Here is a 24,788-nt window from a genome sequence, read left to right as displayed (position 1 = left end):
ACTTACTAATTCCCCTGATGAATATAAAACATCGTAATACCGACTGAGCAATGCCCATGTCTACACATACGAAAGAGACCTGGGAGTAGTAGAAATAGAGTTCATATGTACAGTCAACGCACACGTTTGTCCCTCGTCATTAGGTACGTCTACTTCGTTAGGATGAGTTTTTCCCCTGTGCCGCTAATGAGCCGACCCCGGCAAGTAGTCCCCCATGGTTTTCAGCAAGATAGAATGAGACAGTGACTGTAAAAAGAGACAACAAAGTCACGGGAATAAAACTGGGTTGTACACTCCTCCAGTTCTCCTCATTTCGTATGATGTGCTTCATGCATAGAACTTTAAATTCTAATTTGCAAGACCCCAGACAACGTGCGAGTATTTTTTCAACTCCCCGAGAAGAAAAATATTTCAGTTCCTTTTGAAATCTCACGTGTGATGCATCAAAAGATAATGCACATGTGCTGATTCCACCCGCTGTTATTAATTGCCCTTTATCTCGCCTCATTTACCCATCTTTTTGTGTATTTTTATTAAAAAAAAAAATACAATCGAAAGTATTAACCCGAGTGCAGTACGTAGTAGCAATTCATTCAGCCGTCCGAGTTAACGTGGCACCTCGTTTAATTCCCTGAGTATTTCCTGCAGGGTCGACTTATTCTCAAAATACTGGCGACACGAGGGCACACATCGAGTAACAGCTGTTCGCGTCTCGTCTCTGAATCCACGACTGACTTATTCGTTCATGTTTTGCACAGTTCCAAGAATTTAATTTATTTTTTACTTGAATTTTGGTCTTTGTCCTTATATTTACAGACCGCACTGCACTGGGGAGCCAAACACGGGGATGAAAACATTGTCAAACTCATCGCTGGAACATACAAGGATTACATCAAGAGCGTCAACGACACAACGGTAATTACCCTCTTTTTTACATGAAAATAAATTGTAGAGAACTAACTCGTGACACAAATTATGATCATTAAAATATTCTTTCTGTTCTCGGTGACTGACAGAATGGGGTAAGTTCAACCGATATTTTCACGTCTGATGAGACAAAAGGGAGTTGCTCGAGGGAGTACCCGGTGCATCGGAGACGAAGGGAAAGAGCCGGGCGAAGACGCCAGATAGGATCGGATGCGTGTGGTCCGCCGCTTTAGTCTTTATAAGTCTTATATAAACCAAAGCGCACACAGAAAGAGAAAGATACACTCGGTGGGCTCGTTAGCGGCTTGCGACAAACACTGTATCACTACCAATGGTTCACTATGGGCTTTACCACCCCCCCAGCCCCCATCACCAAATATAATGATTCGAGCTATTTCAATGTTGATGCAAATGGGTGCAGTGAATACCAAATTGCGACAATCAACTTCATTTAATTAAATCTAGAGTTTCTTATTCATTTAATTTTTTTTTAAATGAACAGATTATTTTGAGGGTCAATGAAAATGGGGTAAAATTAAGCCTTCGGTTTCTTCTTCATTTGTTTATGCTTCGAGAAATATAATTCGATATGTGAAACCCTCACACGGAGAAAAATATTCGGTAAAAATAACGTAGAAGTTCCGTAATTATCGAGTGAGAACAAAGGTCCCATAAAAATTACGGTGGGTCGAATAAAAAGTACAGAATGCATCGTAAAAATTAGGTAATTCGCTGCGTTCTATTTACGGAGCCTTCCGTACTTTTTAGTGAACCCTTCGTAATTTTTATCGGACCTTTGTTTTCACTCGGGAATTACGGAGCTGTCGGGTAATTTTTATTGAACTATTTTTCTCGGTTCCTGACTGTGATTAATTTTTTTAATTGAAACAAAAACGATTTTTTATTTCCGGAGAATAACCTCAGTTATTAATGTGAATCAAGTAGAAAAAACTTGATGAACAGAACCAAGTCCCCTCGGATACGGTAATTTTCCCCCCGAACCCTACAAACCCACCCCGATTACCGAACAACCCAGCAACCCCTTCTCCATCCAACGAAGAGAAAAATAAAAATCCCAAAATATGGAATAACATTCGCGATTGAAATTCCCCTCCCAGAAAGCCCTCGGACACAATTTTGTCGGAGGAGTTGTCTTCTTGTTCGTAGTTTGGGGATCTGAGTTTTGGAGTGAGGTTCGGCTCATTTGTTTCAACGGTGTAAGCCCGAGCTCTGGCTGTCGACGCCGCGCCACCTCAACTCCTCGTCGTTGTCTCAGGGACCGCCCGAAAGATAGAGACAGAATGACACAACTCTCCTCGCCCTCTACATTTGTGGCTCTCTCATGTAAATCGCTAATTCCACTCGGGGACATTAATTATCTCGTTACGCCCGCATCCCACCCAATAGCTCAAGTCTCGGTGTGCGCATAACCGACAAACTGTAGGAGAGAATGTATAACGACCCAGGATGAAGAAGAGGATGAGATTAAGACGGTGGAGAAGTACTTGGTTGAGAGTCTTGAAAACGAACCGAAGAAAAAGGAGTCGCATTCCGTGTACCCAATTATCGGAAGAAAGCTCTCCCTTCTTTTCGCTTACGCGTTTTACCTCAATTGTTTTTCCCTTTTTTTTTTCTTTCATCTCGAGACTCGTGAGTGCATTGGGTTCATTCTGCCCCTCTCCCTCCCAACCCTGGGTCTCCACAAACCCCAAATCCCTTTAACCGATCACCCAAAGACGAACGATTATTATCTCAATGTGATCTGTATACGCGACGAATAATGTTGTACATCGGTGACAGAAAAAAGGAATTTATCGAAGACAATGTTTATTCATCTCTCTTCATCCGCCAGCTTTTAGTCCTCAGTGGTTTCATTTTATGGCGAGAGGAGGAAAGATTTTCAGCATCAAGAGGCCTTAATCTGTCACCGATATACCGAACGAGAGGAGCGGTACTCCACTGGCTTATCGAGTATAGGATCGACTCGCATTTAATCCTTTCGGGGGAGTGGGAGGAGGAGGAGGAGGGATAAAAGGTAAAGAGGGTAAAAAATACTTGACCGTCTCATGGGAGACCGTAAGCCGCGCCCGGGTGGCGCCTTCGCGGACCATACGGTGGCGTGCGACAGCCACGACAATGCAATCTCCTCCTCGCGGTATCCACATGGCTCACCGACAGGGCATCCACCCGGTGGCCCTTCAGCATCTCCCGAAACTACTGTAAATGCGGTTTTTTTTTATTCGAGGATCATTCTGTTTTGGTAAATTCAAAAATGAAATACAGAGAGAGAAATATTCGGTAAAAATTACGGAACACTGGGAGAGATTGTTAATATTACGATTTTTTTATTGTTTAAAGTGTAGAATTTGGCATATTACGCTTGAAACACAACAGAAAAAATATTGAAAAAATACTAATGAAAATATCGATCTGCGAATTATAGCTTTGCATTGGGTGAAAAAAAAATTTTGAAAAGGGGAGAAACCCGAAGAGTTATGATTTAACCCTCTTCGGCTTTTGAGACGATAATATATGTGGAGAAGTATTAAAATTGAAAAATTCTACTGTGTAATATCACATGGAGGATATTGGTGGCCAGCAGATGTCCTGTTTTTCAACTGTACGACGAACAGAGACATCCTGATACCTCTTTCCATCCTATATGTGACGGATTGAAAGTAAAATGGAAGAAATAGTGGATAAAAAAATTGAGGGGGTGAATTGAAAATAAAAGTAGGCGAGACAAAGTCACGATATTGTCTCGGATAACGTGTTACTTTAAAATATTGTCAAAAGTATAAAAAGTTACATACACTGTTATATATTTACCGGGGGTGGTAGAGAGAAGCCGGGGTGAGGGAGACGAATGTGACTGCCTCTGCGACACTTTGCCGGTGGCTCACATGCACACGTGTTGCTAAAAGTGAAGGACTCCGCGAGGAGTTGGAAAAAATAAAGGGGTTGGGGGTGCACAGTGGGTGGAAAAAAGACGTAGCATACTGCGTCATATATTACATGGTTCTATAACAGTGGACTTTAAAATAGAGTGAATGGATCCGCCACGCAACCCCTGCGTCGAGGGGTTCATATTCGGCTTTGCCGAGGGGGTGGTGAAATGTCCGTGACATTTTTTTCATTTTAAGTGTATTGGTATGGAGGATTGCTTGCAAACTATGGCATCATAACAATGTTTCTTGTTCAATTAGTTTAAAAAAATTAGAGTTTGGTATTGAATTTTTAATCGAAGGTGATTTTACCCGGTTTCACATCGATTTGTCAAGCTTTAGGAATGATTTCGAAGCCATAAGCTTTCAGCTCAGCGTTTGGCTTTGAAATCTCCCCTCAACATAATTTTAAAACCATCTCAACTTTTTTCTAGGGCTCGTTAGATAGTGTAGAATGAAAATAAATGTTTTTTCCATTATTATAATCAGATTTAGTTGCTGCTGTCGGTTAATTTTTACAAAATGCAATTCATAAACAGGTCCTGAGAATAGTAATTGTTTATATACATCTTAATTGAGTATAATTCAACTTTATGCACTGAGAATATATTGCCCAGACCTTTAAATTCATTATTGATTTTCCCTTTTTTCCAAAATTCTCTCCATTCGTACGGTTAAAAATCTAAACCCAACACTGCGCTTGCAAATTAAATTTCCCACGATTAGTCTTTATCAATCGTGGAAGCTAAAAATCACCAGTTAGAAATCCTGAGAATCGATTCAATCGGCACTTGATGTCCGACTCTCTCGCAACGGCGATTAATTCAAAGCGCCCACGTTTCACAGCGGAGACAATGAGTCCCCTTGGACGCCACAATTACAATGAATTTGTCCACGAGAGGGAAAAGAAACCGACATGTTTCCGCCACAATATACAATACCAATACATATGTTTTCATGAGACAGTATATAGTTGTACACATCTAATTAAAAAATCTCAATAGACGCAGGGGAAAAAAAATCCCATTCCCGCGCACCTCATTTTCTCGCATTGGCTCGAATGAAAACATTCGTGATATGACGCGGAAACGTAGATTTTCGCACGCTCCAGGTAATATTCATAAAACGGTTTAATTATTAATTCCTCATTGTCTCTCACCTCTTACGCATATAAGTGAGACACACGCCAGACACGCAGGGGACTGTAAAATGTAGACAGAAAGGGGCCCGCACTTTATTTCCCTCCATCTCTTGTCTTGTATTCCTCCTCTGTATGTACCTCATGACTCTTTTATTTTTACTTTTCTTTTTATTTATTATTATCATCATTGTTATTATCATTGGCTCTCTCTTATTTTCCAGGGATACACGGCACTCCACATTGCAATGCAGTTCGATCACGAGAATATTTTCAATTTACTCGTCCAGGTTTACGGTGCGTATATGTGACATCTAATGCAACTATGTCTGGCATGAGTCGTTAATCATATGTGATTGCGTAAAAAATGTGAAATTGTAAATTTTCTGTACCATCGAGTTGATACTAGACAGTACGACATTGCAAAGATCGTGGACTTGGGTGGGGTTTTTACAACCAGAATTTGCTCAAAGTAAAATGCCGACACTGGAGTCGACTTGTCAACTATTATGACAGACAGACTATAACTTAGCGTATAGTATTTTAATATGACATTCTAGGAATTTATTTCTGCATTCCGGTATCAGTTGGGTGATTTCTTCACGTTTGTGAAAAAATCGTTTTACAAAACAGAATTATTCTACTCAATATTTCCAGTATCAATCTGAGCCCCAGTATTAATCCGAGCCCCAGAGCTATCAATTCTCATTGACCAATCGATCTCTGATAAACACCTTAATCTCATTCCCCCAATAGGAGCCAACCAGGATATTCGGGACCACAGTGGGAAGAAGGCCAGGCAGTATCTGGCCTCGCAGGAGGCTGCGGTTAGCCAGGATACCTTCCGAAGTGAGTATATTCATTTCTCTCCCTCTCCCATAGATTAACGCAAAAGAATGAAAAGAACCCACTGCAATCGGATTAGTGCACTAGAAAGTTCTGTGATTAAGGACTTCATATGTACATACACGCTAGGTAGAGTATGCCACATGAATTACCATATTACACAGATGCATATGCATACAAGAGTCAACGTGAAGATTGATGAAAGGGAGTCTACTCATAATTTACTTAAGGTTGTTGTCGCGTAAAATAATCACTCGGTAATTTTTGTTTAAATTTTTAAACCGATTTTCAGTTTGACATTGTCTAGAATTCCAGATGGACACTTTTGAAATATGAATAACTTTTCACGTGTTCAAATGGTGCGTCGTGGATTATAATTTGCTAAAAATTGTCTGAGGTAGAACCGCATCATTCAACACAGTAAAAAAAAATAAAATCGATTGACTATTTTGTTTTCGAAGAATAATTACAAAGACTTTATCAATTAATGTAATTATCCCAATCAATCAAGTGAGATTATATTCATCAACTTCTTACAGAGACGGTCGCACGACAACAACCTTAATTATGTCTTGAACTTAAACTCTCCCTTCGTAATTTTTTTTTACACTGTATTTAAACGAATGAGAATGGGGTATTCGAAGAATGGTGAATGGGTATGGTGTTTATGATGTTATCCTGTTATGAATATCCATTTTGGGCCTTTCGATTTTAATTCTTCTGTTGTAGGGATTACTGCTGCCGTATCATTGAGGCAAGTTGAGAAGCACACTGCTGTTAATTTAATCTAAATACGCTTTAATCACACCAAATAGTAAGAGCATCTTAAGAAGTAATGTATGATGAATCTTTTTAAAAAACATGTGGTAATAACAATGGGATGCATAACCCAAATACGGATAAACTATTAAACCTCCCCCCTATTGAATAACCTAATTGGTGCTTGTTTAACAAAAAGCCAAATGAGATAACAAAAAATATATCTCAAATTATCGCAATCTCTGAGTAATTATTTTTCACTTAATGCTGTAATACTTTATGACCGTGAATGCACGTGTTCTTTAAACCCCCAAGAATATCTCTTGCATATAAAAGATCAAGGCGCCAAGTGCGTAAGAAATGAATAAACGCAAGAAATATATTCACCACTGGGGTTACCTCGTGTTTAATTATCGTTTCATCGTACCAGTGTTTCTCTTTAAAAGAAAATTTTTCCTTTCCCGGTGTTACTCGAGAATCATGGGACTCAGTATTATTCATCAAAGAGCGCGGCAAGGGCATATATCACAGGGGCGAAGGGAGGGGGGGGGGAGCGATAGCAGAAAATTCACTAGATAACGTCCTATTAATTATTAAGCCGGCAAAAGCATCCCTTTTGTTACTCGTCACGGAGGTGGCATGTGCAATTATTATAACACTGTTAAATTCAAGAGGCACGCGTTTTACACACTCGACTCACCGAGGGAATAAAATAGAGGCGAAGCCGGTGAATTAAAAAAAAAATGTAATCGCATTTTAAAAAATTCTTCCGTATTTATTTGCACATAATGCACTCAACCCCTTCCTACGTCCGTCGTTTGGTGATAATGCTCACCAACTACGGCACACGCGTGATTTATTTAACTCTGTGTGTATTTAATTACTCCCCTTCTTACCCCCAGGAGAAGGGGCTTCAATGCACCGTAATTAGTTCGTTATCGTTCGCATCAATTAACAGAGTCAACAGTTAATTTTGTTTTTCTCTTATTCAGCTCCTGATTAGACAGCATCTTATTGTATTCAGCAATTCAACTCCCACTGGCATTAATGACATAAATATTTATAGGTGTACGCCGAGCATCATCTAGGAATCGTCAGGATTTTCGCTTTGTTATTTAATCCTCTATTAACCAATATATACGATCTTTGTTAGTGGATTGACTTTCTCTCGTTCATTGTTGGATTTTCATGGAAAGAAAATAATATTAACATTATTCGAGTCCGTGTGAACGTTTAATGTCGCATATTATTCAGCATTATGGTTAATTATCGTCTGGTTTACGTATTTCAGAAATAAAAGCAAGGAAAAAGCACACAGAGAAAGATCTTGGTTTCCTACGAATTGGCTCATTGAACGTCCGCGTGAAACGTACGACGGAGGCCTTCAGCCAATTTCTGGGTGTGGCCAGTAGTGGAAATAATGAGAAGATTCACAAGAGTTGGGGATCTGCCGATAACATTCAGGTGAATATCTGATATGGTTTATCAATGAGGAAACACTGAGGAAACTATTTCCATATTTCTCCGTCGGAAGTGACCAATCGCCGGGTCGCGGAGGGTGACGAATCTGGGGTTAAAAACTTGATGTCTTCCCAATTAAATCATTAATTTGTAATTAAATGGATACGGGATATCACATATTCAAAATTAATTGTAAATAAACGGTTCGTTCTAGAATATCCTGGACTTATCAGTCCCCAGAGGAATAAAATTAATAGATGCGTCTGATTTTTCAGGAAAACAAAGTCATGCCTCCACCCAAATACGCACCAATAAAGAAACGTCGAAGTAGACGAGCCCAAGACTTCACTCCTTCTCGTCAACAAGCTGCTAGTCAACCAAGCACACCTCTACCACATACTAAAATAGTGGGAATGGATAATCCATCTAGATTAACAAAACGGCCTTCTTCGACCACTGCCGTATCACCAAGTACACCAAGACCATCACGAGAACATGATTCTGATTCCGACGGAGCCTGCGGTTTCGATTCTGCCTGGCGAGGCTCCGCCCAATTGTGAATTATCTTATTTATTTCAGTATTCAGAGATCTTAAAAGGAATTCAGGGAATTTTGTAAATCGAGCATTTTGTTATTTTTAAATTTTCCTTTTCATTAATCATTTGAAGAGTGAAATATATTGTAGTGCCTTAGATGTGTAGAAATGTTCTGGTTGTTGAATATTTATAATTTGATGATTTTTGTCTTGTATCAATTGGACCTCGTAGTGATAGCATCAGTTATTCGAATTTACCTGAATTATGATATTTATAGCCAAAATTTGAATTTGTATCTTGTATTCTCGAACAGCGCTATCTATTAGGAAATACCATCACATTATTGTAGATTCAATGTCATGGTACCATCGTAAATATGTCTACTTTACCAGCAACCAGTGAACTTATACTCAAGCTGGTGCTGCCCCCTGTGCGCTTGATAACTACCGACCAACAGTATGTCAGCATTTACGTTTAATTATGATGATATTATTATTCTTTATAATTTCTGAAAGATAAGTGCACTGAGGACATGAGTGAGATATTTTTAAATAGTGTCTTATCTGACAGATTTTATTTTCGAATATTTCATAACAAGAAAACTTATCATCAAAGTCTTACTAAATAAAACTGATGAGGCGAGCATTATCACTGTCTGTTGATTTTTTCCTTAATTGCAATAAAAAACAAAACCTAAAAACACATACGAAAAATTTTTAACGATAATATTGTTGCATTTATAACAATTCCAAAAGCGTCGCGTTATCTCAATAGAAATATTTTTTTGTCATAATTCATACTGTTGAGACATTTTTCCGAGATTTCTCAAGCTGAATTTAAAAATTTGATGCTGAGAAACTTTTATGGAAAATATCACAGTAAAATGAGTTGAATAGACAAATCTATTCAGAATCTCTTCATTCCCAATTAAATTGAAGAAAAAAATTCGTAAAATTCCCTAGCAAATACGAACGATATTGTGTTTTAAAACCTAATTTCCTGAATGAATCTCGTGAAGGATCATAAAGTGTCATAAATATCCACTTACAACCCACTCCTTGTGTTATTGGTGTGCAGAGCATTAGCTATAACCTGTTGCATATCTATTTTTACTTGCAGCTTCATGTTCTCCGGTACTAGACGAAGGGAGGGCAATAGTGAGAGGAGAAACATTTTCTCGTAGTCCTCCTCATCTAGTATAGCTCTCTGGCCACTGTGCGAGGAAATAACTTCGGGAATGTCGGTGTCAAAGGGCCCCAGGGACGTCTCTGAGAGAGGATCAATCATGTGTGAATTACTTGTAGATCCATTTGAGTGATTCATATATGATACAGTGGGTTGTGGACTGTTCTCGAAAGTAACGTCTAGTGAATCAGTATCCCCTTCACACATGACTTCCTCCGTTTTGTACTCGTTTGTGTCCCCATTAGCCGTCATTGTTCCCCTGAAATAAGAAATTTGGATTCATAAAAAAAATCAGTAGAAACATTGCAAATGTTTCAGTAACAACATTATAGTCTCATCGATAAGATAGTACTATATCTAGTTGATAACATTATGCAATAGTAATTAATCGAAACGATAACCCATGACTTACTTCTTGGCCTCGATTATTGGCAACAGAAATGACAAGTTTTTGAAATAAGCGTATGGTTTTCTCTTTCTGGGACTTCCTGCTGCTGTCAGCTGTCGCGCCTTGAGTTCCTTAGTAAAATAATCGCGGATATGTCGCCATTTACTCCGCAAAATTTTCTCTGCAACGAATCAGAATGTTTCGATTAATATCAGGGAAAGGCCTGAACATTAGAGAATGTCCTGAATCATCTGGCGTTCATTGCTTGATGTTTCGTAACTCTATAGCGACGGTTTTCTTCAATTATTTATACTTCAATGTCACAGAAATTGCTTATAAAATTGAAGCTTATGTTTATGTAACGCCGGTTGTCATTAAATTTGAGTAATAAAATTTTGATCATTTCTTTTATTATAGTGTAAATTCGCAGACACCGTTTTATTGTCAATATTTTTGATGTCACGAGGAGGAAATATTGTGAATCATTCAGCGGGAATTTTTTTGCATTTCTTATGGAGTCTTATCTTTCTTGTAAAATCAGTCAGCAGATATATATCTGGTTTTCTTTATTGGATTTAGAACTTTATCAATGAAAGAGGTTTTGCGATTCTCTAAGAAAGGGTTGATCAGGTTGATGTAAGAAAATATCCCGTTTTTAGGTTTTATGTTTATTCAAAGTGGTGGAATGTCAACAGTGACTCCAAATTTCATTGTTTTTAATTTTTCAGATAATTTTTTTATTTAATAAATGAGCACGTGCTCAGAGAATTTGCCAAGAACGAGGTCCATGAACTAAATATTATTCGACCCGGAAAATTAGGTCCATGGCCAAATCATTAATGTTTACTAATTTAACGTAGAATACGAATCTCTTGCTTACACCAAAACCAGTGGATACGTGTGTCCACGAGAAATATCTTTAATGACAGTTTTTTATCGTCGTTTAGTTTTCAACTGATGAGCATTGAAACACTCAACTCATTTATAGCTTGTAAATGCATTACGACTTAAAAAAGCCATTAAAAAACCAATGTCGACCCTCAGATCCATTAGTGGATACCTTTGGACCCGCGATGAATGGGCTAGTGCAATGTCCACGTTTTTCTGTTTCTTGATTAAAAAATTAAATCACCAACGAATTATAAACTCAAAAATTTGCATACGGCGCATTCCACTTCTATTTTTTTTATATTTCAAAATTCGTAACTAAAGTGTTGAGTAAGGACTATAAAACTGAAAAATAGTCACATATTAATTATCCCATTCTACGATTTGTCCCATATTTTATTTCTTCGGCACAATTGCAACAATCGCATACGAAAAAAAATATCTCTCCCGTTTCACCCGAAATCGCTGTAGATCCGACATTCAAACAACGTCCGCCACATGATTCCGTCTACTACGCAAGCGCAATACCCATAGTTTCCCGTGTTTCCGAACTCATACGCTCCCAATCGTCGATAATGGCTGCAGCAATTTCGTTCCATGCTTTGGTTTTTGCCGCTCTGTCTCCATACATATCGTGTCTATAGTCATAGACTATTGGCTTTTTTTTTACCTCAATTATGAATTTTTCAACGTCAATCATATGCGTCTCCGATAGTGGAATTACCTTTGAATTTCCTCGACGGGGATACATTTTTCGATGCGGAGAGCACAAACGTCGGTACAAACTCACGCGGACTGACGATACGCTGAAGTTGTATTACAGAACTGGTGACTGCGGTTACGGTGCGGAACAAGTTGCGCCGTTGCCAGACGTACCACCGGAGGAGGCAACATTGCAATCGGCATATGCGTTTTCCCACTGAATGAGCATTTCGAAAAAATTGCAGGAAGTATCTAAATTTTTTTACATTTTGGATTTGCCGCCATTTCGACTTTGAGAGGCCGATGATGGGACGTCGACCGCTCACTTAATTCACTTCCCGTCACCTCTGCGCGACAATTACGTTTATTAATCCGGAAGAATGCGCCGAATTCATCGCGCGGAATTGAATGTTTCTTGTGGGCTAAATTGAACAACTGGAATTGAATGAATGTCCCGAGATATTCAGTTTCACTGCATTGTGCGGCGTTGAATTGAGCCGGTGGCAGAAGAGCTGGGGCCCAGGGGCCCGATGCATGCTCGTTACGATCAATAAAGTTGTGGCGAGTGAGACGCATGATGTCCATCTCCGCTTCGAGAATTGTAACTGGTTATAATACTAAAAATAACAGATCACTTCCTCCCCGAGAACTGTTTCTTGGGAAAAGTTCCCCGGAAAAAATCTCCTTTTTTAAATTTCCCGCAAATAATCACTCATGCACACAAGCAATTATTAATGTTTTTGTGGAGAAATTTTTTCCGTCTAATTTTTGGAAAGAGAAATCTTCTCTCGGGAGAAACTATTGAATTATTATTTATTTCTAATGCACTTTCACGGGATTGAAATAAGTTATGTACAATTTATTTGTCGGTAAAAATAATTTTCATGCATTTTTTTCAACAACTGTCATCAGTAAATAAAATTCAATATGTGACGGTTGATCTTAAAGGTGTAATAAATTGATTGAATTTATTTCTCAAAAATTTCCCCTGCAATATTAAAAAATCGTTGTAAGCCTCTTCGAAAAATTCAATCACCGCGCAATAAATTATCGTCTTTTCATGGCTCATATTTTTTCCTTCATTTTTTTCATTTCTTTTTTACACAATTTTTTTCTGAAAATCCGGAATATCTGCAGTGCCAGCTCACCGGATCGATTGATTCCCCCCAGCAACTGCGTCAGCAAATACCGCGTTACGTAGTCCCATTCCCCCGAAAATGCATAATAAAAAAAATTCCCCATCACTCTCCATGTTAATTCCGATTCCGAGGACACCGTCAAATATCACCAGCCATCTGACGTAATAATTTCGTTTCCTCCCAAGACGAGATAAAAATTCTCAGCTTCCGGGTTCATCTTCCAGTACCAGGAGTACAGAATCCTCTGGTGCATCCCCCGTACAACCGGATGTTTTAAAAAAACATCTGCCATTGGAGGGTAGTTGAGGCGCCAATTGGCTGCACCAATGGTGAATCAGCCATCTCTCATCTCCCCCACGAGAGCATCGACCTTGAGTTGGTGACAGAGACGCCTCCGCAGCGAAAAAATCGTCTGCGAGTGAGAAAGACGCACTTCCAGGGGCGGAAATTCACTCCCTCGGGTTCACTCGGGGCGACAATTAGTGTCTCCAGGTGAACAAAAACACCGGTGGCCGCCGCCCACGTAAATTACTGATAAATAAAAATAAATCGCTATCAGCAAGTGGAGACATTTCCACCGCTTCCAGACGATTCAATGGCATGATAATAAGTACAAACAGCATAACTATAGGCACTTAGGCCCCCATGCACCGTACGATGTGTCTGTATGTGTGAGTTTTTAACGCAAACTCTGTTACCGGCACTCTGGACTTGGCGGTTGGGTTGGGGACTTGGGATTCAGTTGCTGCCCGGCTGGAACAACGTGAAGATCCCCCACCGGTGATCCCTAAAATTTTCGTACACTCAATCAATCAACACATCCAAATCACCTCAATAATGGCGGATTTCCTTGGAAAAAAATACAAACTCGCCAGCAGCGAGAATTTCGACGAAATGATGAAAGCCCTGGGTACGTACTAATTTTCCTGTTAATTTATATATATTTGCATTCACACTGCAGTTTGTCAGACACTAATGGACTGTTGAAATTATTCACGATATTAAACTAGTGTATCCACGTGGCAGATAAAATTATAAATTCGCGAAGAGGTGATGGAATACGCATAACAGGGAAATTTAAGCTCGAAATAGCGCAATGTTCCAGACTGGCAATTCGTGCTGATTGATAAATTGCATCCCATGCGGGAAATGAAAACGCCAACGTCTTCATCGTCTGTAAGAATCCACCCACACGGTGCATCCCCGTTTATTTGGTCATTCAACAATTGATAATCGTTAACGGGAGAGTCGGACGACCCGGACACATTTTATGCGGTCATATAAAAATTAAAGTTCTAGAAGGAGACGAGGAAAGGGACGAAGTGGTGAACGGAGATAAGTTGACATATCTCTCGGTTCAGTTTTGAGGAATATCTCCGAATTTATGAGAGATAGCGGATTTTTTGTAATGACATTTGTTGTAGAACTCGATTCGCTCCACAAAAAAGATTATGGAAAAAATATTGCTATCTCTTCTGGTTTCAGAGATATTCATCAAATACTGGTCACTGGTCAAAAGTGACTTATCTCTATTTATCACTTCGTCGCTGAGATCTTCCGCATTGTTGGTCAATTTTTAATTTACTTTCGGAAGCACTTTAAATGGTCAATTTGGCACAGTGAAAAGGGCGAATGGGAGAAAATTGTATTTCTCTTTAACCGGCTCACACCTTTGGATAAATAACCTCACCTAACCTACAATTTTCACATCCACACATTTCGCGCATCGTTACATTCAGTTGTAATAATGCAAAAGACTCAGTTTTGCTCGTGTATTTGTGCATGCGAAACGAGCCGGTAACACGCGACCGTGCGAAAATTACCGGGTGACGTAGTGAACGAAGGAAGGACTGAGCATTCACCGACCACAGCTCTCTCTTACCTCGCGGTATGCGCGTCGAATTACGAAAAATGATAATCGAAAAATGGTCACACGATCCAGTTTCATATGCATCACTTTTATGACCTTGGGATATTGGATGGCATTTGCACACAAATGCGGAATTTTTTTTTTCCATCTGTTACGTGACTGAAAAGGTATTATTCTTTTTTAATTTTGCTTAGATTCTTGGTCGATCGTTCAGTCATCGTAATTACACGTTCACTGGTCGATTAATCGGGGAATTAATTGATTGGTACATGAGAAGCTGAGGAGTGACAGATTATCAGATGGGAAACAATTTTATAGGACGTATCCACTTGCAGTTTGTATTATAAGATTTTCAAAGAGTTGTTTCCGATATCTTCCCATTTTTTTCGATTTTTAGAAATTGCGGAGAAAGTGTTGAATTGAATTTGAATCGGCCAGAAATTAATAGAACGTTCCATCAAAATCCAATGAAAATTCATTACTAATAAAGAGCCTTTTGGAGTTTTCAAAAATTTTTTTCGTTGCGTCATTTTACTTTTGTGCGGCTTCAATTTCACAAGTAATTTTGCAAATCAGCAGTATATTTATGCATATATGAGATCAATGATTCGAATTATTCCAAAGTAGCAGACCAGATAAGATAATCATGTTCGACATAAATCAATCATACCGTTTTATATATGTATTCAGACATCAGCCTTCACTTTATGAAATGAAATTGATATTCGCATTCTTGTCTGCGAATTACGGCACTTCCCCGTAATTTAGCTGATTATTTCTCGTCTTGTTGGAAAAATCTTTCGTGCCAGTGGTCCATAGGTTTTACTCGATAGTAGAGGACTGCAAATACCGGCCTTATTTGCAGTTCAAGACCGTAGGTCAAACTTCAATAGCTTTCGTTTGCAATCTACACGAGACGGCGAAGACGTCACAACTGATTAATTCGAAATAACAAATCGAAATGGGTACCGACCACTTGAACTGTACCGATTTACCAGTCGTGGTGAGAGCACTTGACAAGTCCCGCAATATCAATTCAACATGCTCGGTTTACTGGGAAAAAGATACAAATTGGTGTCTAGTGACAAATTTGACGACTACATGAAGGCTCTCGGTGGGTCCAAAGACCTCTCTGATCTATTAATAACATTCTGTAACTATTATCTGATTGTAGGTGTCGGGTTGGTGACCCGAAAAATGGGAGCTCAGGTGAGTCCAGTCGTCGAACTCACTAAAAACGATGACATTTATACATTGAAGACAACGAGCACGTTCAAGAGTTCGGAGATTAAATTTAAACTTGGCGAGGAGTTCGATGAGGAGACTCCGGACGGCCGGAAGGTCAAGAGTGTCGTCACCTTGGATGGAAACAAGATGTCTCATATTCAGAAAGGAGACAAAACCACCAGCATCGAACGAGAGTTCACTACAAACGAGATGAAAGCAGTTAGTAATCATTTTTTATCGTTATTTGGAGCGATTATTAAGGTCCCCGGTTATGTGTAATCATTTACAGCGATAGGGGAAATTATTGATTGTTCGTTATTGAGTTGAATGGATATTATTGCGGAGGTATTTATCGGTGGGGTGTTGCAACAGTAATGAGAGGTCGATATCGGTTGTGAATGAACGAGGTGGTATTTTTTATATTCAAAATCAGAACAATTTTCTACCGAATGCGCTAAATATTCCTACAAAAACTATTAGCACATATACTAGAATGCCCTTTGATCGAAGGTCTGTGCGAATTTGCCAAAGAACTTTTTTTTTTATTGTTGCATCAAGTCCGTCTCGTGTATATAATTCGATTCTTCGAAAATGGTCTTGTGAATGACTCCCCTAACAATAACCAACTGATTGATCAAAAGTACCGCCAATTATCAGTACATTTTGAAGCACGTACGTGGCCTGAAATTGAAGTTTCTCCTAGTGCGGGTGATGAGGTTGCACGCAACTCCTGGGATTATTTTTATTGAATAACTCTAACATTAACTCGAGTATATTCTATTGGATAAAAACGATGGGACCACGGTCACGCCACACTTATCCATCAAATTGACCCGTATATCTGAAAGCAAGAGCCAGTCGATCGTGTGAATGGGCCATGAAGCGACCGGAAATCATCAATCAGGTCTCGATCAAGTGAATCACAGCCATTGAATTTAATTGTTACAGATTATGACGGTCGACGATATTGTCTGTACCAGGATCTACAAGCTACAGGAATGAGGAGTTTATCGAATTATACAATTGACAATTCAAATTATGAATCATTGCTTGGAGTATCTGGGGGTCCAGTTTACTTTTTTTTTGCATCAAACCTGAAAGTTCATAGTCTTCTGGAAGCTATGATATTATCCACGGTTATTCATATTTAAGATATACTTTTATATATTCGTTGAATACCATTCGAACGAAATAAAAATAAGATAAATCGAAATATCAGAATGATTTCCATTTTTTATTTTTATAAAAAGCCAAAATTGACTTTTTCAATGATCATCATCCCCTGAGCATATGTTCTCTACCTCTTCCATAAAATATTTCCTGTTGAACATTCACCAGAATTATCCAAAAACTAATAGAGACCTCAACAGTAATAATAATGAAATAAACGAGCAAATGCTCGAGGTCTTTGCTGCAGACCCTCAAAATTGAATTACCTTCTGCACTCCCACTTACCCACAGAGTTTACCCCTCAGTCTTTTTTCACTCTACTCCAATGGCAAAGTTGAAACCGCTACCATACTCGGTGTTCAGTTTGAGGTTATGACAGTGATAACAACCATCAACTAACCTAAATCCATCAAACACAACCAGAGTGCGAAAAACCTTTGCAAAGTGTGAACTCCCTAGTCAATCACCCAATTGACCACCATGGGGGACCTTGACACGAGGATTAAGGAGAGGATAGCCCAGAACGAGGCGAATAAACAGTCTCTGGTACTATTTGGCAGGGACATGACGAAGATCCCATGCTTCAAGCAGAGCTTCATCAATGGAATTTTGAGTGGAGTTGGTGCAGGAATTCTTGTTTTCATGTTTACGAGTAAACCTAAGCTGGCTAGTCACTCGATGGTGGGCACCTTTGGAGTTGTTACATTAGGATATTTCGGTGTCTGTCGGTATCAGTATGCACATGAGCAATTGATGATTGCGAAGATGCAAGGACTCATGCGAGAAGCTAAGATTACCGAAGGTTTAGAACACGAGGAAAAGATAAAGGAGATTGGAAAACTTTTGGATGCGTAAGGGACTGTAGAATAAGAGAACAAAGTGAATAGAATTATCAACAGAATTAACTGTTAGAATTCCTCGATTCTGTGAGGACCAAGAGATGTATTATACAAACAGTCAAATGTATATTTTAATTAACAACTTCTTTAGTGAATAAAATATGTGATTATAGTTGATTTTCATTGTTGACTTTGTACATGTGCTTTTGTGAGGTCCTAAAGTTCAATGTTTTCGCTTCAAATCAATAAAAAATGTGTTCACTGGACTGAAGATTAGTGCTATGGTATTTATTGTCGGAGGGCTACTCCAAAAGTTTTCGAGTCCAAACGCTTTCAATTGGAAAACCGGTTTTCATTCGCATCTTTTTGTTCTTCTGTGTAAACGAGTCTAAATTTAGAAGGCGTTTCTTCTGATTTTTATTTTATTATTTTTACGGTGGTTATCCTTGGAGATAGAATGGAGAGGCTTTCTTGGGGTCGTTTGTATAAGACGGAATTGAAGAAAAACCACAAGTTGAAAATTGAAGTTGAAAAAACAATTATGTAATCAGAATGCGGTAGGATGAATTTGAATTGATGACTAAATTTCGATAGCTGTTCCTTAGATTTTTTTTTCGTTGATGAGAATTGGTCGATAAAGGGGGAATTCATTTGTGTTGAAATCATCCTCATTTCGCAATGAAACACACGATGCGGAAAAGTTGCGGAGAAATCTAGGACTGACTATTGGGGGATTGTAGAGAATAATTAGGTAAGTGAATCGAGATCGAGCCAAGAGTATTTTGGCTTTTGGTGACGTCTGCGTTTCGGGGGAATCCCAGGGCAGTTGTGGATATATTTTATGTGAATTTACCCGAACTGACTTGATATTTTTTTTTAATGGTAATGGCAATCAAAATATCCCGCATAACAACCGCTTAACCCACGCTAGACCCTTTTGAAAAGTGCACTGTTCAGCAAGGATCACAAGAGAATATATTCTGCATTAGGCCAAACAAATCTTTCCTGGCATATGCAGTGGCAGCACCAGTAGAAGGTAGGGATTACGATCATGTAAAAAAAAAATAGCAAAAAATAAATTTTAATACGAAAAAAATATATGTGTGAGATAATATATGCATTTCTTTTTACTGCATACGTCAAAATATATCCCCGTAAAATCTCGTCCTATAAACGTCTATTTATACTGAGAATATTCTTAATGTAAGGATTACAGTATAAATGGACAAGAAAAAAAATCTTATATCTCTTTTTTTATACAGAATTTAATAATCGAATTCAAGGCACCTTTTTTCAGACTCTCACAATCGTAGTGTAATATCAGAGATATTTGCGTTCTGAAATGGCACGGTTCCTGCACAAACACCTGCCCGAGTGGAATATCCCAAATTCCATTGTCGGGAGAAGATAAATCATTCGTATTGAAAAATTTTTCACGCCAAAATTTGACCATTTCGATCTTGATAATTACCAGAAAAATATGTTGTTCATCCAAACAACTCTCACTCCTCGGAATTTTATTTTTCCCGTCATATACGTCGCGTAGGTCCGTTAAACGCACAAGAATTTGCGTTGTCCAGGGTCCGGATACTAAATTAAAACATTCTAGTAAACAAATATCTCCGTTATCCGTGTGATATCCCAATGAACAACGCCTTCGTCTCATGTACACAGCCTCCAGACAGATAAATTCCACGAGACATTAATGTTCAATTACTTTAATAAGTAGCAATTATTTTCATACCTCGGAGTCATAACAGAATCTAGATTGCGAGAGGTCATCACAAAGAGCCGGGTCGAATGAACTCAGAAAAAAATGATAATTCCACCCATTAATAAAAATTTATGATCAATCTTGTGTTCATATACCATCGGCTCAATTTTTTTTTCATTCCTCCGGTTTCTAGTCCGTCGTGTCACGAGATGTTGAAGTACGGCACTACGTCATCCCGAGGAGATTTATTTCTTTTGTAAACATTAAATTCCATTTTCGACTGATAACTTCCAGTTTTTTTTTCAAAATGCTGATTTTTAATTGGAATATCTAACGTTTAAATGTCAATGGGAGGCTTAGCCTATACGGTGATGGTGTTCAATACACTCTCTTCATGCATAAAATTACTAGTTGACATTGAGGTACATCCACGTGTTATTCAGCCACGGAAGAATCCACCAGGTTTGATGAATATCATCAATGATATATTCAGACGAAAAAGAGACATTGTTCGATATTTTTGAAATTTAAAATGCCTTGTGAATCGCCTCCAACAAATTTGAATTTTCGTGAATCTCATTCTGACGATGTCATCAGACAACAAATTTGATGTAATAATATAGTGGTAAAGTTTTTTGACATTTAAATACTTCGCATTGCGAAGTTTTTCACTTTCTGAAATTTCTTCACTTTTCAACCCCTAGAAATTGTATTCAGTGCCCGTGTCCTGAAAATTCATTGTCCGAGAATTTTGATTTTTTAAACAATGTACGACCGTTAAAATGAATCTGGTGTTTTCGTCAAGTGCCTCACAAATGTCAAAGTTATTTGAACCCGCAACGAAGGACTCGACATCCTCAGCTGCTCCAAAGCTGACGGGGAGCACCCGATGGTTCTGAAGTACCTGGGGTACTAGTCTTGAATACACTAAATTTAACCTTTAAAATTTGGTGGATGTTGCAAATGCCTTTCGGCGCTAGACGACCAAAGGTCTTCATGAGAATATTATGATCCCGATCCTCGTGTTTATTCAATAAATGGAATGTCTGGTCTGAGTCGGGTTCATGAATATTCGGTGCTGCATTGCTGGAATTCCTCATCCATCACAGTGATGATGGAAGTGTTGACAGCATTTCATTTTCATCAACACGTGTGGAACCAAAGGGTCGTAAGTGGTACTTTCAGGGAATTTTTTAGTCGTGCAATGCTAACTTTGTGTCGTAGGCGGACTTGAATAATTAATATGCATTGAAAAGTTGACAGAATAAATAATTTTTATCAACGTGACTAATAAAATTTGTTTTAGTTAATTTTCCCCGTTCCATGCCCTCACTTTAAGAATATTCACGTAATTTTCACATTATAAATTCAATCATTTTTAATAATAAAATTTATCAATTGCAGTGCATTAAACATTTGCTATGGAAAGTGAATTTTCTCAAGCCTGAAATTCGTTCCTGGTGAAAGTCTGGATATAAATAATTGAATTATTGATTGCCATTCCGAGCAAATAATTTATAAACTCTCCACAGAAATTACTCGTAATTTTTCAAGTTCTCAAATTTGTAATTATTCAATCAATATTTTATGTTTTCAACCACTGAAGTCATTTATTTTGATTTCCCATTTCCCGTAGATTTATTTAATACTTTGGAACGAGCATCGAATTCGTATATTTAACATTTAAACAATAAAAACGTCGTCAAATGAGAATGAAATGAAAGCTCTCATGATGTTCAACTACGAAAGTGAAAAAGTATTTCACTGGATAAAAAACAGCCAAAATACTTGGATATCCTTAAAAGTCATATCTCTCGAAATCGAACTCGAATTCGCGCCCCGCGGGTCCATTCGTCCAGCCAAGGAGGCGACGCCTTAACAACTTCGATCACCGTTCTTGGTATTTTCCAATCCACTAATGAAACCTCGAGGATGTTGCAACAAAAACCTACTTTTCCCGATACATTATACATAACTACACCCGAACCGCATTAACGAGCAGGTTCATTGGTTATTATCGAACGGCGTTGTTTTTGTTTTCGTAATTAAAAATCATTCGTTGACGCAATGATAAGATCTTTTACCTAAGGATGATGATGATGATTTCTCCTCGCATGGCCTTCGCATTGATCATTAACTAGTCTTACTAAAGAATGAATCGACGGATAAAGGTTGCAGAGAATTAAACCCTGCAGGGCTAATGCACATCGTTCCCCAAAGACTCACTGTCAAAGTGAAATGTCTATATTAGGCCTCTCGATTTGAATTGCGTTAACTTAATGAGAAAATAACATGTGAAATATGATGGTCACAGTGATTTTTCGAATTTTTATAATTAGCTTATCTGGGTTTAGATCCTAGAAATAATCGGAGAGAATACGCGCTCTTGAAATCAGTAGAAACAGACAAACGGATGAGGAACAAAGTGCTCAGACCGAAAATGAAAGGGGAACTTTCCAGTTCATAAAACCCTCTTTAATACCTTCGAAGGCTCGGTCTTGGGATATCCCTTTTCAAATAAACCCGTGATTACGGTAATTCAATTGGCATGAATTTAGGGGAGCAAATCGGCTCATCAAAAAAAGCGTAGCCTGTCAATACGCGCGATCAATTCTAGTTGTCATTAAATTTTCCTTGTGATGACATGGCATTTTTCGATGTTCGCAACTTTCAATTTCAAGAATTTATTACTCACATAGAGATAAAAATGCAAAATATGAAAATACATTCTCTAATTATTTTTTTTAGAGAAAAACATACGCAATCGAAAGGTGGAAAAGTGGAATAATGAGTGCTTGATTTGTCATATTATTATTTGAACAAGATTGAATGAAAGTTGAAATCACCCAAAAAATGACTGCTCATCGAAAAAATGACCCATTGAACCCACACTTCTTTTATGCCAGATCGATTTTCATAGTAGATTCCATCATTACGTGTTAACTAATTATCTCCGAGCCAACGGCGGGGATTATAATTACATAGTTCATCAGAAAGTACTTTGTGGGCCGTGTGATGTAAACTATTTTACGACTCTCTTCAACTCACTCTTTAAAGACCAGTGGTTACAGTGAGCAAAAAAAATTAATTGTACCAATCAAAAATTCGAAATTCCCGTTCGAAAATCACCACGTGCGTCATTCACCATTTACCGCACGCAGTCACGTGAATATTTTTCCCGATCATTACTTCATTTTATTTTTATTGAGATATCTATTCTGTAATATATTTCGATAAAACCATAAACGACAGATACTCCACTCCCGTAAAAATCCAAAGGGAGTAGATTTTTGTAATTGAATTAATAAATAAATGTTGCATTACATCAACTGACAATGGCCTATTATGTATCAACCATCAATGAATAGCCTATTCACATCTGCTTTCACTTATCTACTGAATTACATTCCAGTAATCAATGTAGAGACTGACATTTCACGGTCTTTTTGAAGATGAAATCAATTTTCGATCTGAAATCATTCATTCACTCGTACGTTTCTTTATGGGCTGAGTTTTGGAGAGTTGAGGCATTTTTTAGGATCTTTGTTTGTAGAATGGAATGGAATGGAATGGGGTATGGAATTATGTAACTTTTAAAATCCGTCAGGTGAGAAAAAAAATGACGGTCCTGTGATGACCGCGTGACGCCAATTTCTTTCATGTCATAATTTGGGTCATGATTTCTCTCATTATCTCGTACCAACTAGCTAAGTAAACACTGACAGTCGTCGATTTTTGACCGTCGGATATTCAGTGATTCGGTGTCGTTTGAATAATTGCACAAAGATAATATTCAGTTAAAGTTGCAAAACTCAAGTTCACTTATCAATTACGAAAGTAACTGGCGAAATTTAAGTAACGGTATTATATTTTTTCTGGAAAAATTCAGATGAAAATTAGGGAATGCTCAGGGTATACTTTTATGGAATAATATGAGATCATTTGTGTTTATGTGGGCATATCTCGGTCTGCAGTGTAATTCCGGTTTTAATCTCTTTTTAATGAAATTTAATTTTGTAGGAAGATCGGCTTCACGCCGGAAATCTTCCAACCTAAACGAAAATCCAAATGATTAGCTGCTCTCACCCGAACCCAAAAATGAACTGTGCATCACAAAAACTCCTCACATTAGTAAAGAAATTACCCTCGTGTACCCTAAGACGTTCACTCCAGTTTTTAAATTAATACCGATAGAAATCGTCACGGTTCCATAAATTTCACTAGAAAGACCAGGACCGTAGAGCCTATTAAATCGATTCATCAAAATTATTTTCCATTCGATAAACAATTATCCCGAAGGGTCCCCAACTCCCCAATTCCGTATAATTATTAAAAACTAAAATGAATGATCGTTTGTTTTGATTATCGAAGGCGAGAGGTCCGATATTCGACGTTTGTTTCGAGGTTTCGATATTTTTTTATGAATTTTCTATAAAAAATTACGAGTCCGTCACTTAAATTTTCCTGAGCACTTCCATAAAACTTGAGTCCCGAATTTCTACTGATTAATCCTCTGAGTTTATTATTTTTTTCCATGTAAAATGTTTGTCTATTAATTCACTTCTACCGCCATTTTCAGTGACTTCTCGTTGATATGTAAATAATTTATAAAATTAAATTATTCTTCTCTAGACTGAATCAACTGTTTGAATTCCTTTACCTCATAACTCTGATATAAATCGTGTGTTTTACTTCCGTATGGTGTTTTCAGGTTTCGAAGAACATCTCAATAAACAAATAGAATGGCTGAATATCTTGTGAAGTCATCTGAGATGTCGAAAAACTTTCAAAATTTTCAGGGATGGAATTTTTTTCTAAAAACTCCATCTTCCTGATGCTCTTGGGACCATCTGAGCGCAGATAATATTGTTATACGAGCGATTTGACAGTGAGCATTTTGTTGACAATCACTGTAGATATGTAATCTTTCTCACGACGCGGGTAATAAACTTTCACGGAGGAATCTGATATGGAGACAACTTAACATTGATTGTGTCAAGAGCCTGAGGTTGTTTGAATCTATTGCAAAACGTCCCGTCTCCGACAATTCAATC

The 24,788-nt window shown here is 38.1% G+C and overlaps 4 protein-coding genes across 11 annotated transcripts in view; 3 read left to right on the top strand and 1 right to left on the bottom strand.

Annotated features, from left to right (window-relative positions):
• The window catches only part of LOC135167671 (transcription factor Adf-1), a 48,328-nt gene extending 36,387 nt beyond the window's left edge, over positions 1-11,941 (bottom strand). For 2 of the 7 annotated variants that reach the window (XM_064131114.1, XM_064131113.1), the window contains exons 1-3: positions 11,602-11,941; positions 10,210-10,366; positions 9,661-10,056 (exon numbers count right to left, since the gene is read on the bottom strand). In XM_064131114.1, the coding sequence (XP_063987184.1) occupies positions 9,661-10,056; positions 10,210-10,366; positions 11,602-11,824 (776 nt within the window). In that variant the 5' untranslated portion in view covers positions 11,825-11,941. Of the gene's footprint in view, positions 1-795; positions 872-9,169; positions 9,306-9,660; positions 10,057-10,209; positions 10,367-11,601 lie in introns of those variants that run through there. The other 5 variants (XM_064131118.1, XM_064131116.1, XM_064131115.1 and 2 more) reach the window with 5 other exon arrangements.
• On the top strand, positions 5,156-9,260 carry LOC135167677 (uncharacterized). The gene is made up of 4 exons (XM_064131124.1): positions 5,156-5,307; positions 5,767-5,859; positions 7,907-8,079; positions 8,352-9,260. The coding sequence occupies exons 1-4, from the start codon at positions 5,259-5,261 to the stop codon at positions 8,634-8,636; spliced, it is 600 nt and encodes a 199-aa protein (XP_063987194.1). The 5' UTR covers positions 5,156-5,258; the 3' UTR covers positions 8,637-9,260.
• A 1,692-nt stretch (positions 11,942-13,633) lies between the features above and the next one.
• Positions 13,634-17,224, top strand: LOC135167681 (myelin P2 protein). Of its 2 annotated transcripts, none has more exons than XM_064131131.1 (3): positions 13,634-13,824; positions 15,959-16,230; positions 16,960-17,224. In XM_064131131.1, the coding sequence occupies exons 1-3, from the start codon at positions 13,752-13,754 to the stop codon at positions 17,011-17,013; spliced, it is 399 nt and encodes a 132-aa protein (XP_063987201.1). In that variant the 5' UTR covers positions 13,634-13,751; the 3' UTR covers positions 17,014-17,224. The 2 variants fall into 2 exon arrangements, with proteins under 2 accessions (XP_063987201.1, XP_063987202.1); XM_064131132.1 differs by lacking the exon at positions 13,634-13,824 and adding an exon at positions 15,741-15,898.
• Positions 17,225-17,382: 158 nt separating this feature from the next.
• On the top strand, positions 17,383-18,201 carry LOC135167685 (cytochrome c oxidase assembly protein COX20, mitochondrial). Its single transcript, XM_064131135.1, has one exon. The coding sequence runs from the start codon at positions 17,662-17,664 to the stop codon at positions 18,034-18,036; it is 375 nt and encodes a 124-aa protein (XP_063987205.1). The 5' UTR covers positions 17,383-17,661; the 3' UTR covers positions 18,037-18,201.
• Positions 18,202-24,788: the final 6,587 nt, after the last annotated feature.

Source organism: Diachasmimorpha longicaudata, chromosome 11 (genome assembly GCF_034640455.1).
Source record: "Diachasmimorpha longicaudata isolate KC_UGA_2023 chromosome 11, iyDiaLong2, whole genome shotgun sequence".
Taxonomy (NCBI): Eukaryota; Metazoa; Arthropoda; class Insecta; order Hymenoptera; family Braconidae; genus Diachasmimorpha; species Diachasmimorpha longicaudata.
The sequence above is the reverse complement of the archived record's forward strand: the minus strand, read 5'-3'. Positions and strand labels throughout refer to the sequence as shown.